The sequence below is a fragment of the Dreissena polymorpha genome, chromosome 13 (genome assembly GCF_020536995.1).
Source record: "Dreissena polymorpha isolate Duluth1 chromosome 13, UMN_Dpol_1.0, whole genome shotgun sequence".
Taxonomy (NCBI): Eukaryota; Metazoa; Mollusca; class Bivalvia; order Myida; family Dreissenidae; genus Dreissena; species Dreissena polymorpha.
Genome location: NC_068367.1, coordinates 17,695,414 through 17,708,609, shown reverse-complemented (window position 1 = coordinate 17,708,609; position 13,196 = coordinate 17,695,414). Strand labels below are relative to the sequence as shown.

Here is a 13,196-nt window from a genome sequence, read left to right as displayed (position 1 = left end):
TGACCAAGTTTAATGCGGAATCGGACAATAAATGTGGCCTCTAGAGTGTTAAAAAAATTTTGCTATTGCCATATATAGCCATATAAGGTAAAATGCCCCGCTACTTGGCAGCCATGTTTTTCAAGCAAACGTGACCATTTTCGAACTCATCCAAGATATCATTGAAACCAATCTTCTGACTAAATTTCATGAAGATTGGACAATAAATGTAGCCTCTAGAAAGTGAACAAGGCAAATGTTGACGTCGCACAACGGACAACGCACGACGGACAAAAGGCGATAACAAAAGCTCACCACGAGCACGTTGTGCTCAGGTGAGCTAAAAATATAAAACAAACATTTTTTTACAGCACAAGTAAAATACAGTAAAAACAAGGCTATTGTCAAGCAATATGGTCCCCTACCGGCTCCACCATTGTCAGAAATTCCACCATTTTCAGATTATTATTTTTTTAATTAATTTTTTGGTTGCCATAGCAACCACAATTTTAGGAACAAAATGAAATGACGTGAATAATGTCCATATTGCCATCTATTCATGTTGCAAGTTTCATGAAAAAATATGAAGAACTTTTTAAGTTATCGCAGGATCCAGAAAAATGTGACGGACAGACTGACTGACACACAGAGCGCAAACCATAAGTCCCCTCCGATTTCACCGGTAGGGGACAATAACGTATAGCTTAACAATATTAACATCAAACTTGATAATTCTATTAGTATATATTACTGACTTAAATTTATGTTGATATTTCATTCTTGTTTCTGCATGTTATTCATGTGGTGAATATTGCAAAAACAGAACAATTGTTGTAATACCCATCGATTGAATTCACTTGGATCCACTTTGAAAACTTTACATTTATTGTACTGCCATTCTACTGTAGTCATGCACGACAATTATTGACAAGTTAATGACGGTAAACTATCATCATAAAGAAATGAAACAATTTAATGATTATGTACGTCTGTACATGTCTACATTCACTCAAAGAAACTCATATGCTTGCTTTAATTTTCGCACCTGCTTTAAAATTGATTACCCCTTTACAGGTGAGGTAGGTGTGGATACGGCTAATACATGTCACATCTCCACAGTCTGTCAGTCCCTTACGTGCGTGGGACTTGCTGACAAATTGTGGCTTCTGCTTTTGCCTGAAATGACCACAGAACTTTCCTTCAGTGAAATGTCTATAACTGCAGCATACACGTCACCAGACACTACACACCATGTATCATTATTATATAAAGTGGATTATGAAGAAAACTGCTTAATGATATTATATTTTCATTTATATTTAGATAATTTTTACTAACTAGCTTGTCAAAAGTGGGTTCAGATACTAGTTATTGCTTGTTTTGAGGAAAATACTTCATATATTTTCTTGTACTCATATAAATGCATCTAATGTAAATGTATTTAAACAAGTTTGTCAATTTCTAGTGCAAATCTTAACATGTACAACTACATTTGCATGTGAAAATCAAACATTTGCAAAATGGAATGTTTAAGCATTTACAAACAAAAAGTAGATTGAGGATACAAGAATGACAGATGTCACCAAAAATACTAATAACATGCAAAATCAGAAAGAAAAAACACATATCTACCACATATGTATAATGTGATTCCGAATTCTTAAGTATCGGTCCGCTGATTTTGTTGACCTCCTTCTCTTGTCAAAGAAATCTGCATGTATCTGTTTTTCTTCATCAGAAATCACATTAAAGCTGAAGCAATTTTCCTTCGTAAGAGCTGGAAATGTCACGATGTCACCTTTCCAGTCCAGCACTTCACCGTCTGAAATATGAATCAATTTAACCTCAATCATAGAATTGAGCATGCGTTTAATAGCACATGAAGTTCACTACGAATGCAGGTACAAGGTGACTTGGTGCAATTGTATGCATACCAGTAATTTGTCAAGTATTTGGCTGTATAAAGTTATTATTCTTTGATAACATTTTAATCCTAAACCTTTTTGGGTACATCAAATGTGTGTGATTTCAGTGTGATTTCAGCAAGCCAAGATGGGCTTTTATTAAGTGTGAGTAGCCTGGATGTGTCTTAAACTAATATGAACGTATGTTATGTAACCATCCATTTTACTACTGCATCCCTATCTAAAACCATAAAAGTACTCATGTGACACCATACTTCCTGGCAAAGTTTGAATTCCTCATTGTCTGGTTATGTTAGATGTTAGCATATTTTCAGTAAAATGGTTAACATAGGTCAAATATATAAAATGTTTTATATTTTTACTTTTAGAAGCAGAAAACCTTTAACCACTCGTGATCAATACACTGCAGTGACCCTTAATCATTGGATATCAAAACACTTCAGTGACCCTTAATCACCAGTGATCAATACACTGCAGTGACCCTTAATCACCAGTGACCAATACACTGCAGGGACCCTTAACCACCGGTGATCAATACACTGCAGTGATCCTTAATCACCAGTGACCAATACACTGCAGTGATCCTTAATCACCAGCAAACAATACACTTCAGTGACCCTTAATCTTCAGTGACCAATACACTGCAGGGACCCTTAACCACTGGTGATAGATACACTGCATTAACCCTTAATCATTGGTTATCAAAACACTTCAGTGACCCTTTATCACCAGTGACCAATACACTGTAGTGACCCTAAATCACCAGTAACCAATACACTGCAGTGAAACTTTATCACCAGTGACAAGTACAGTGCAGTGGTTCTTAATCACTGGTGATCAATACACTGCAGTGACCCTTAATCACCAGTGACTAATAAACTGCAGTGACCAATACACTGCAGTGAAACTAAATCACCAGTGACCAATAAACTTAAGTGACTCTTAAACATCGTTGATCAATACACTGCAGTGACCCTTAATAACCAGTGACTAATAAACTGCAGTTAAACTAAATCACCAGTGACCAATACACTGCAGTGAAACTAAATCACCAGTGACCAATACACTGCAGTGAAACTTAATCACCAGTGACCAATAAACTGCAGTGTCTCTTAAACATCGGTGATCAATACACTGCAGTGACCCTTAATCACCAGTGACCAATACACTGCAGTGAAACTAAATCACCAGTGAAAAATACACTGCATTGAACCTTAATCACCAGTGACCAATACACTGCAATGAAACCAAATCACCAGTGATCAATACACTGCAGTGAAACTTAATCACCAGTGAAAAATACACTGCAGTGAACCTTAATCATCAGTGATCAATAAAAACACTGAAGTGACCCTTAATCACCAGCAAACAATACACTGCAGTGACTCTTTTATCACCAGCAAACAATACACTGCAGTGACCCTTAATCACCAGCAAACAATACACTGCTGTGACCCTTAATCACCAGCAAACAATACACTGCTGTGACCCTTTATCACCAGCAAACAATACACTGCAGTGACCCTTAATAGCCAGTGATCAAGACAAGACAAGACAAATATTTATTCAGACTTGCACAGTGTACATCGTCTAAACACTAGATATATCACATACAATTATGTCACAGAGATAAACATAGTAATAATATAAACATAAGGAGCATCGTATACGTTTAGGAAAAGTTACAGAGATAAACATAGTAGTAACAATAACATAATCAGCATCGTATACGGTTACGAAAAGGCAAGGTAATATATGGAGGATTGCTATATAAATTAATTAACAGCATTAGTAATATTATTTCTTAAAATCAGAGCTTCTTTTACAAATTTGGCTAACTTAATAAGTTCAAATTTATTCGTTGTATTCAGCAACTGGTGGAATTTGTAAACAGAAGGCCTATTGTAATAACATTTCTTTAAATAGTTTTTTCTAATATCAACGTATAATGGACATTTACAGACAAAATGGTACTCATCTTCAATATCTAATTCGTTACAACAAAGGCAAAAACGTTCATTTCGTGGTATATTTTGACCAGCATATCTTTCAGTTTGAATTCTCAGTGGAAGGCTGGAAGATCGAAGCTTTGCGACATAGTGTCTTAGTGATTTAGGTAATAAATCTAAATAATTTTCGTATACAAATGTTGACTTAAACACACGGTACATATCTAAAACAGAGCTATTTTCAATGGATCGAAACCACTCTTGTTTATAAGTATCAATGACAACAGTTTTAAACTGTGGTATAACTATTTTAACATCGACGGAGCTTGGATTATTAAACACGTATGAAAAACCGTAAGTGTCTAACAATAGTTTAACATTAGATACCCAATTAGAACGACCATTTTGACAATCATTTAATGCTTGTATATAAATCGATTTTAAAATTATGTTATCAGTTTCAATAAGTTTAAACCAATATTTAACCATTTTAACATATCTATGGATAAATAGTGGGTATCTTTCTAACTCGCCATATACTACAGCATTACATACAGTTTGCTTAACGTTTAGCAATCTTTTACAAAACTTTAAGTGTATCCTTTCCAATTCCATGGATTTTGCTTTACCCCATATCTCACATGCGTAATTCAGTATGGATCCAACAAAGGCATCGAATAGCTGGAATTGTGTTTTTGGTTTTAAGTCAAACTCTTTACATTTGTTAAATAAAATATTCATAGCTTTAAGTGCTTTTCCACATAAATATTCTTGATTTAAATTAAAATTTCCAGTGTAATTAAAAACAGTTCCCAAATAATTAAAATCATTTACTACTTCTATTTGCTGACCTTCAAATGTCCATGTTTCAGATGGCAATAATCTACCCCGTTTGCGAAACACCATTATTTTAGTTTTATCGGTATTAACTTTTAATCCCCAGCATTTACAATAATTTGAAACAAGATCCAAGTGTTTCTGCACTTCCGCGGGCGATTTACCAATTATAGCCATATCATCTGCGAAAAGTAACAAAATCAATACAATGTCATCAATACTTAGGCCGGAAGAGACGTCATTCTGTAAAAACAATTCTAAGTCTTCTACAAATAAGGAAAACAACAAAGGGGACATAACTTCACCTTGCCGTAATCCTACAGCGTAGTTAAAATAGTCTGAGTATGATGAACAATGCTTAACACATGATTTAACATTTTCATACATACTTTTTATTATTCTAAGCAATTTACCTTCTATGCCGGCCTTGTATATTTTCAGCCATAATGCATTACAGTAAACAGAATCAAAACATTTCATCATGTCAACGTATATTACATAAAGTCTTTTATTTTCATTTATATATTTTTGAACCAGGGACATGAGAATGTATATAGCGTCAATTGTTGAGCGCCCTTTTCTGAATCCGAATTGGGCGTCCGAAATTATATTAAAGTTACTACAAAAAGTTTCTAATCTATTGTTAACAACTGAGGTAAATAGCTTAGATAAACAACTTAGAAGAGTAATCCCTCTATAATTGTTCACATCAGATTTATCACCTTTTTTATGTAGAGGGATTATAATACCTTCCATCCATTTCTCGGGGAAATGACCAGAGTTCAACACAGCATTAAACAAATCACATATATGCAACGCTAAAATATCAATACATTCAATCAAATATTCATTTAAAATATAGTCACTTCCATATGCTTTGTTGCGTTTCAATCGTTTTACAGACAATTTAATCTCATCAACGGTAAATGGCTGATCTAGTTCGGGGAAACGTGAATTTGGCAAATTGAAATTATGAGTACTACAAAAATGTTCAGCCTCATCATTAACACAATCAAACAAACCATGACTAATATCAGAGAAAAAATGTTGAAAGTCTTCCAAAGGGATATTGTGATTTTTAGTTTGATTATTTGATTTAAAGTATTTCCAAAATTCTTTTGGTCTACGATTTTTTAAACGTTCTATCTCATTGGCCTTATTTCTCAAATAGCATTTTTTCTTTCTATTGATAATTTGTTTGTACTCCTTTTTACATTGCAACAATTGAAGTCTATTGTCTTCCGACTTATTACAGTTAAATTGTTTTAACAGGGAAACATAGTGACCGTGTGCAATTTTACATTCCACATCGAACCAATCAGCATGCCTTACAGCGCTACACTGTTCAAATTTTGATGTATTGGTTATTACATAATCTTTGCAAAATAAAGGATCAGCAACATTACGTATAACATCAGTGAATTTATTTAACGCACTATTTATAGAGTCACAGCTTGTACAATCTAAATCCTCTACAATTGTGTTAAACATAGGTAAGTTGCTAATAATACCCGATCTAAATTGGTTACGCAATGAATCGTTCCATTTAAACTTCGTTTCAGTGTATGACAATTGTTCAACCGTTTTATTGTTACAATACAATGTAAACGATAACGGTGTGTGGTCACTGAATTCATTATCAATATTATTATTATCAATACACTGCAGTGACACCAGTGACCAATGCACTGCAGGGACCCTTAATCGCCAGCAAACAATACACTGCAGTGACCCTTAATCATCTGTTATCAATACACTGCAGACCAGCAGTGACCCTTAAACACCAGTGAACAATACACTGCAGTGACCATTAATCACCAGCAAACAAAACACTGCAGTGACCCTTAATCACTAGTGATAAATACACTGCAGTGAACCTTAATCATCATGTCCTCCTATCCCTCGATGTCACAGGCTAGGAAAATTCCGGCACGGCTCCTCAAGACCCATCATTATTTACTGCTTAGACTTTCGTGACACTGAATTCATCCTGTCGAACGCCAGAAAGCTCCGTGGCACACATTTCCACATAAACAGAGACTTCCCACGCGAGATTGTCGATGCACGTAAGATATTATGGCCCCAGTACAAACGCTTACGGCAAGAACACCCGAACAGTAAGGTGAGCATCGTATACCCTGCCAAAATAATCCAAGATGGACGCGTTGTCGCCGATGCCTTTCCCAACTGGGATACTATCATGCAAGGCAGCCGTGTAACAAGTCACAAACTTTTATTTACAAACACACAGTATGCCTCAGCTAGCAATGTAAATAAACCAAATACACAGCCAGCAATATCACGAGTTCCTCGTGCCCAGTCCGTTAACTCAAACAAAGCTGTATCGCAGGATCGTAGCCAGCGAAATCAATCCCCTGTTCTTGAGCACAGGACCCCGCGGAAACAACAGTCGCCATCGCCTTCCAGGAGGAGGAATCCTCGCCCACACGCACCTCGTAGGGAAATCCCACACCGCCATCAGGAAACGGCCCAACAGATTAGCTCATCGCAGCCTCAACCGATGATACAGCGCCCCTGGGACACACCTGGATCCAGAAACACGCCTAACCCGGGGAGAGCTCGCTAGGCCCCCGGGGGAAGACATTGTGCCACAAACCTGAAAAACAGTAAAATTAAGTTAGGTTGCTTAAACGTTAGTGGCCTAAAGAAAAGGCTACTTATACCTGAATTCCAAAACTTTATACAACATTATGATGTATTTTGTGCCTCTGAAACCCATGCTAACGAAACAGACATTCTGGATATTCCAAATTTTACATTCTTTCATAAGCACCGTTCTAAAGAATATAAGAGAAAATCTGGAGGCATTGGCGTTTATGTAAGAGATAGTATTTCCCAACATGTAAATGTTCTACCAAATTCCACAGATTATGTTCTATGGCTAAATATTGACAACACAATAACCAGGTTTTGACCAAGACCTAATACTAGGCTCCATATATATACCCCCTGAAAATTCGCGTTTTTACTCTATTGATGAATTTAACATACTTGAGGACGAACTATCCTCATATTGTAATAACAATAAATATGTCTTTATAGCTGGAGATGCCAATAGTAGAGTAGGGACACTAAAAGACTTCATTCTTCCTGATCACCATACTAATGAACTTTTCGGAATAGACATAGAACTCGAAAACGACCTGTACAAGCATACTATACTTGAAAACCTCTCTATCCCTCTCATTAGAAACTCGCAAGACAAACGTACAAACACTCATGGTTTCTTACTACTCGATATGTGTAAAAACAATAATATGTTTATCATGAATGGCAGACTATTTAAAGATGAAATAACTGGTGCTTTTACTTTCAGGGACAAATCCGTCATTGATTATGTATTGGCAAGTGCCGAGTGCTTTAACTTCATCACAGATTTTGAAATTATAGAAACTGACCCTTTATTTTCAGATGGTCACAATGTGCTATCATGGGACATCTCTACTGTACAACCTGAAAGTAAAAAAACATTAAATAAACAAAATACTAACCGCCCTGCCTGGCAACAAATCAAAAAGACCAATTTATAGTCAACATAAATAAACAACAATTAGAGGAATTACATCTCAGCCTTAATACATACCCACAGTCACAGGAAACATTGGACTATATCACACATGAATTGCAAACAATCTTCGAAAACGCCTGCTCAGAAACATTCACAAACCAAAAACCAAATTATAAAAGCAATTACCCCAACAATAAATCGTGGTTTGGCCCAAAATGTCACCAAGCAAGGAAACAATACCATGAAGCAAAATCAAAGTACAATTCTATTAAAAATCCAGATAATAAATTATCTTTGAAACATGCCAGCAATCATTATAAAAGGACAATCAAATTTTATGTAAATAGAGATAAATTATGCGCCAGTGCTAAATTACGTGCAATTAATGATAAAAACCCGAAAAAATATTGGAAGTTCCTTAGGAGTCTCAAACCAAAAACAAAAGAAACAAGCTCTCCACCAATAGAATCCTTTTACAAACACTTCAAAGAAATAAATACAAATGCAATCGAAGATAATCGTTTCAACAATGATATACAACATATACCTGACACAAATGATGTCTTAAATATGGAAATAAGCCAGGAAGAAATAAGCCGATGTATACTTAAACTACAAAACTCAAAAGCCCCTAGCCCTTCTGACCATATATTAAATGAATATATAAAATCAACAAAAGACCTCCTGCTCCCATTTTACATAAAATTGTTTAACTGTGTATTACAAACAGGGATTATCCCACTATCATGGCTCGAAGGCACTATCATCCCTATATTTAAAAACAAAGGGAGTCCAGGTGAACCAAGCAATTATAGGCCCATAACACTCCTTAGCTGTATGGGTAAACTATTTACCTCAGTCCTAAACCAAAGACTTAACACTTTTCTTGAATTAAACAATCTATTAGAAGAAAATCAAGCTGGCTTCCGTAAGGGTTACTCTTGTGCAGACCATATCTTTACCCTCCATGCATTAATAGAGATTCTTAAAAAACGCAAACAAAAACTCTTCTGCGCCTTCATCGATTTTTCTCAGGCATTCGATTAAGTTTGGAGAGCTGGTCTCTGGCACAAATTACTTGGCACACAAATTAATGGTAACTTTTTTCGAGTCCTTTTAAACATGTACAGAAACATAAAATCATGCATTTCCTTTAATGGAGAATGCTCCCAGTACTTCTTATCAGAAATAGGTGTCAGACAAGGAGAAAATCTATCCCCAGTCCTATTCTCACTTTTCTTAAATGACCTTCACTCATACCTGCATATAAATGGATCCGTTGGGGTTGAACTTATCAACCCAGATACTGCAATATCGTGGCTTAAGCTTCTGGTCCTGTTGTATGCAGATGACACCGTCATTGTCGCGAATAGTGCATCTGACCTGCAAAACAGTCTCAACACATTTCATAATTATTGCAAAAACTGGTACCTCAATGTAAATATTGCAAAAACAAAAGTTGTAATTTTCGGTGCAAGACAAACAAGAAACTTTAATTTTAAATGTGGCAATAATCAACTTGAAATTACAAGCACTTATCATTATCTTGGCGTTACATTCTCAAGTAATGGTTCTTTTTTAAATGCGCGCAAACATGTTAAAGAACAAGCCTCAAAAGCCATGCACCTACTCTGGAATCGTGTTAACAATGCAAATCTACCCATTGACCTAGCTATTAAACTTTTTGATCATACTGTCCTACCTATTCTTACTTATGGCTCAGAAATATTTGGATATGAAAACCTAGAAATATTGGAACAAGTTCACAAAGATTTTATGAGAAAAATAACTAAAGCCCGTCGATCCACACCAATCAACTTTCTATATGGTGAACTAGGTCGCTATCCTTTAAGCATTAATGTAAACACAAAAATGATCTCTTTCTGGAATAGACTCATCACAGGCAAAGAAAGCAAAATATCTCTTCTTATTTATAAATACATGCTTTCACAACCAAATCTAAACTTCAAATGGATACATAAGATAAAAGAAATCCTAACATCTGTTGGAAGACCAGACATCTGGCAAAACCAAACACAAATTACACAAAACAACATCCACATACAAATCAAACAAACACTTATTGATCAATTTAAGCAATCGTGGAATGCTGAATTACAAATAAGCAACAAAGGGCGCATATACAGCAGTTTTCAAAGAAACCATGAGTTTGAGCCATACCTGATTAAAATTCACCCGGATGAGTCCCAAAATATCTTCAAATTCCGTACTGCCAATCACTTTCTTCCTGTAGAAACAGGCCGCTATGAAGGCACGCCATTCCATGCACGCCTTTGCAACCTATGTCACACAAACGAAATAGCTACTGAAAAACACTTTTTAATGACATGCCCTTATTTTTATAACGAACGGCATCGATATATGGGAAACCTAATAGAAAGGCACATGACGTTTAATGAAATCATTACGCCGACATCAATAGCAGAAATGAAACAGCTTTCGAGATTTACCAAAATAATAATGAAGAAATATACCAGGCATTAGACTAGGCTGTAAAGGTCGAACACTTATTTCTTAAACAACAACAAACGCCAATGCCTCAACTCTCACTTACTATGCTTTTTAACAATTCACTTCTATCGAACACCTATAACCCTTATGTATGTACTTTGTAATAGCATTTACTTCTCAACTCTAAAATGCCCTACCTTAATCTCTCGAGCAGTATCCAATTAACTGTGCACTTGAACTCTGTAGAACACACGCGCCTGCCATAACCGATAATCTTCACACGAGGCAATGTACAATTCTAACTGCACACGGTCTCAAACGAGGTCGCAAAGACCCGTATGTAAATAGCGCAGCGGCGTAGCCACCTGTCGCTTATATTATCATAGCACGATGTTTAACTGCGAGATGTATTTACTCTTATATACAATACATAGCATATCTATACTCATATTTGTTAAAAATAGCTTTTTCTTATAAAGAGTTTACTATGAAAACACAAAATTAAACGCCTGATAATTGTCTCGAGAGCAACATACACTGTAACACTGATAAATATGTGCTTGATTAATGATCGCGAAAATCATTCCTTATCCTGATGCTTTTTGTCACTTGTAATTGTGCCATTATTATAATTATGATTATTATAATTATGACATTGATGTTGATTCTTCTTCTTTTTCGTATTATTATTATTATTGTTATTATTATTATTATTATTATTATTATCATTCCTATTATTATTATTATTATATATATATTATTATTATTATTATTATTATCTCGCCGTTGTTGTGATGACTACTACATGTCTTACTATTATTACAAACGCTCTATTTGTAAACATGCTTATTCCATCTTTACCGTATTAAGAATTAATACTATAAAATATCAAAGCATCTATATATAAAAGCTGCAAATTGATTCACATTGTTTATATGACTTCCCCCATACAACAAAATGTACCACACTTGAACCGGAAACATGATATGTATTTTGTAACATGTATATTATATGTTCCCCATGTTGTATCTATGTATACCTGGGAGAAATAAAGTATTGTTCTGTTCTGTTCTGTTCATCAGTGATCAATACACTGCACTGACCCTTAATAACCAGTGATCAATACACTGCAGTGACACTTAATCACCAGTGACCAATGCACTGCAGGGACCCTTAACCGCCAGCAAACAATACACTGCAGTGACCCTTAATCATCTGTTATCAATACACTGCAGACCAGCAGTGACCCTTAAACACCGGTGAACAATACACTGCAGTGACCCTTAATCACCAGCAAACAAAACACTGCAGTGACCCTTAATCACCAGTGATAAATAAACTGCAGTGAACCTTAATCATCGGTGATCAATACACTGCAGTGACTCTTAATAACCAGTGATCAATACACTGCAGTGACACTTAATCACCAGTGACCAATGCACTGCAGGGACCCTTAACCGCCAGCAAACAATACACTGCAGTGACCCTTAATCATCTGTTATCAATACACTGCAGACCAGCAGTGACCCTTAAACACCGGTGAACAATACACTGCAGTGACCCTTAATCACCAGCAAACAAAACACTGCAGTAATCACCAGTGATAAATACACTGCAGTGAACCTTAATCATCGGTGATCAATACACTGCAGTGACCCTTTAAGTATTGGTGATCAATACACAGATGAACATTAGAAAATTGTAGTAAGACTTTTATAAGTCAGCTAGGAGAAAAGATTATAGATTAGGTATGCGATTTATGGTTTACCAAAACACTGAGTGGAATACCACATGGATCAGCTAAACATTTGTTAAATAAGGCCTTTCAGATTTTTCATAGAAGCTTCATGAAGTACTAACCTTGTGGAACTCTCTTGTGATCAGTTGAGCTGGTATTGCTGTCATCCTCATTTCCCTCATTCCCAGACACTGAACTGTCCTCAAAGAGCTGAGAGGTTCTCTTCCTCTTGCTTCTACCTGTACATAAGGGTAAAAAATAAACCCAATGTATGCATTGATAACTTGAAACTTGTCTATCAAGGATTAAGTTCACAATACAGTAGACTCTCTGTAAACCGGACGGTCTCGGGACCGGCCTGATCGTCCGGTTTTCAAAGAGTTCCGGTTTACCAAGAGTTTTCATATTGCCGAAATATACATGGTATGCATTGTGTACAGAATCACATAAAAATAAAACAAACCATATACATTTACATGTACCATGTGATAGCTGTACGCAGGTACTGATGATGTTAATTGCATTCTTAAAAAAAGTGTTTTTAATCGATTAAAAGCAAAAAAAATCCATACCGACTCGTTTTGATTAATCACAAAGTGAGCTAGTGCTTTATACATGTACGTACGTGGCATTTGTCATATAGGCGAGTGACGACACAAATAAGATTGTTGTAGATACACGATTTATTAGTCAATACATGCATGTACAGTATGATAAATCCAACAAAAACACATATTTTTCTTTCCTTTTTTATCACCGTTTCGGCT

General features: G+C 35.7%; 2 protein-coding genes across 2 annotated transcripts in view; both read right to left on the bottom strand.

Moving 5' to 3' along the window:
• LOC127856615 (uncharacterized) overlaps window positions 1-13,196 on the bottom strand; it is a 39,391-nt gene that overhangs the window by 7,065 nt on the left and 19,130 nt on the right. The window contains exons 8-10 of the mRNA XM_052392920.1: window positions 12,552-12,668; window positions 1,612-1,801; window positions 1,025-1,155 (exon numbers count right to left, since the gene is read on the bottom strand). Coding sequence (XP_052248880.1) covers window positions 1,025-1,155; window positions 1,612-1,801; window positions 12,552-12,668 — 438 coding nt within the window. The remainder of the gene's footprint in view (window positions 1-1,024; window positions 1,156-1,611; window positions 1,802-12,551; window positions 12,669-13,196) is intronic.
• LOC127856616 (uncharacterized) lies at window positions 3,499-9,608 on the bottom strand. The gene is made up of 3 exons (XM_052392921.1): window positions 9,480-9,608; window positions 8,110-8,164; window positions 3,499-7,307 (listed from the first exon to the last, which is right to left on the bottom strand). The coding sequence occupies exon 3, from the start codon at window positions 6,179-6,181 to the stop codon at window positions 3,680-3,682; it is 2,502 nt and encodes an 833-aa protein (XP_052248881.1). The 5' UTR covers window positions 6,182-7,307; window positions 8,110-8,164; window positions 9,480-9,608; the 3' UTR covers window positions 3,499-3,679.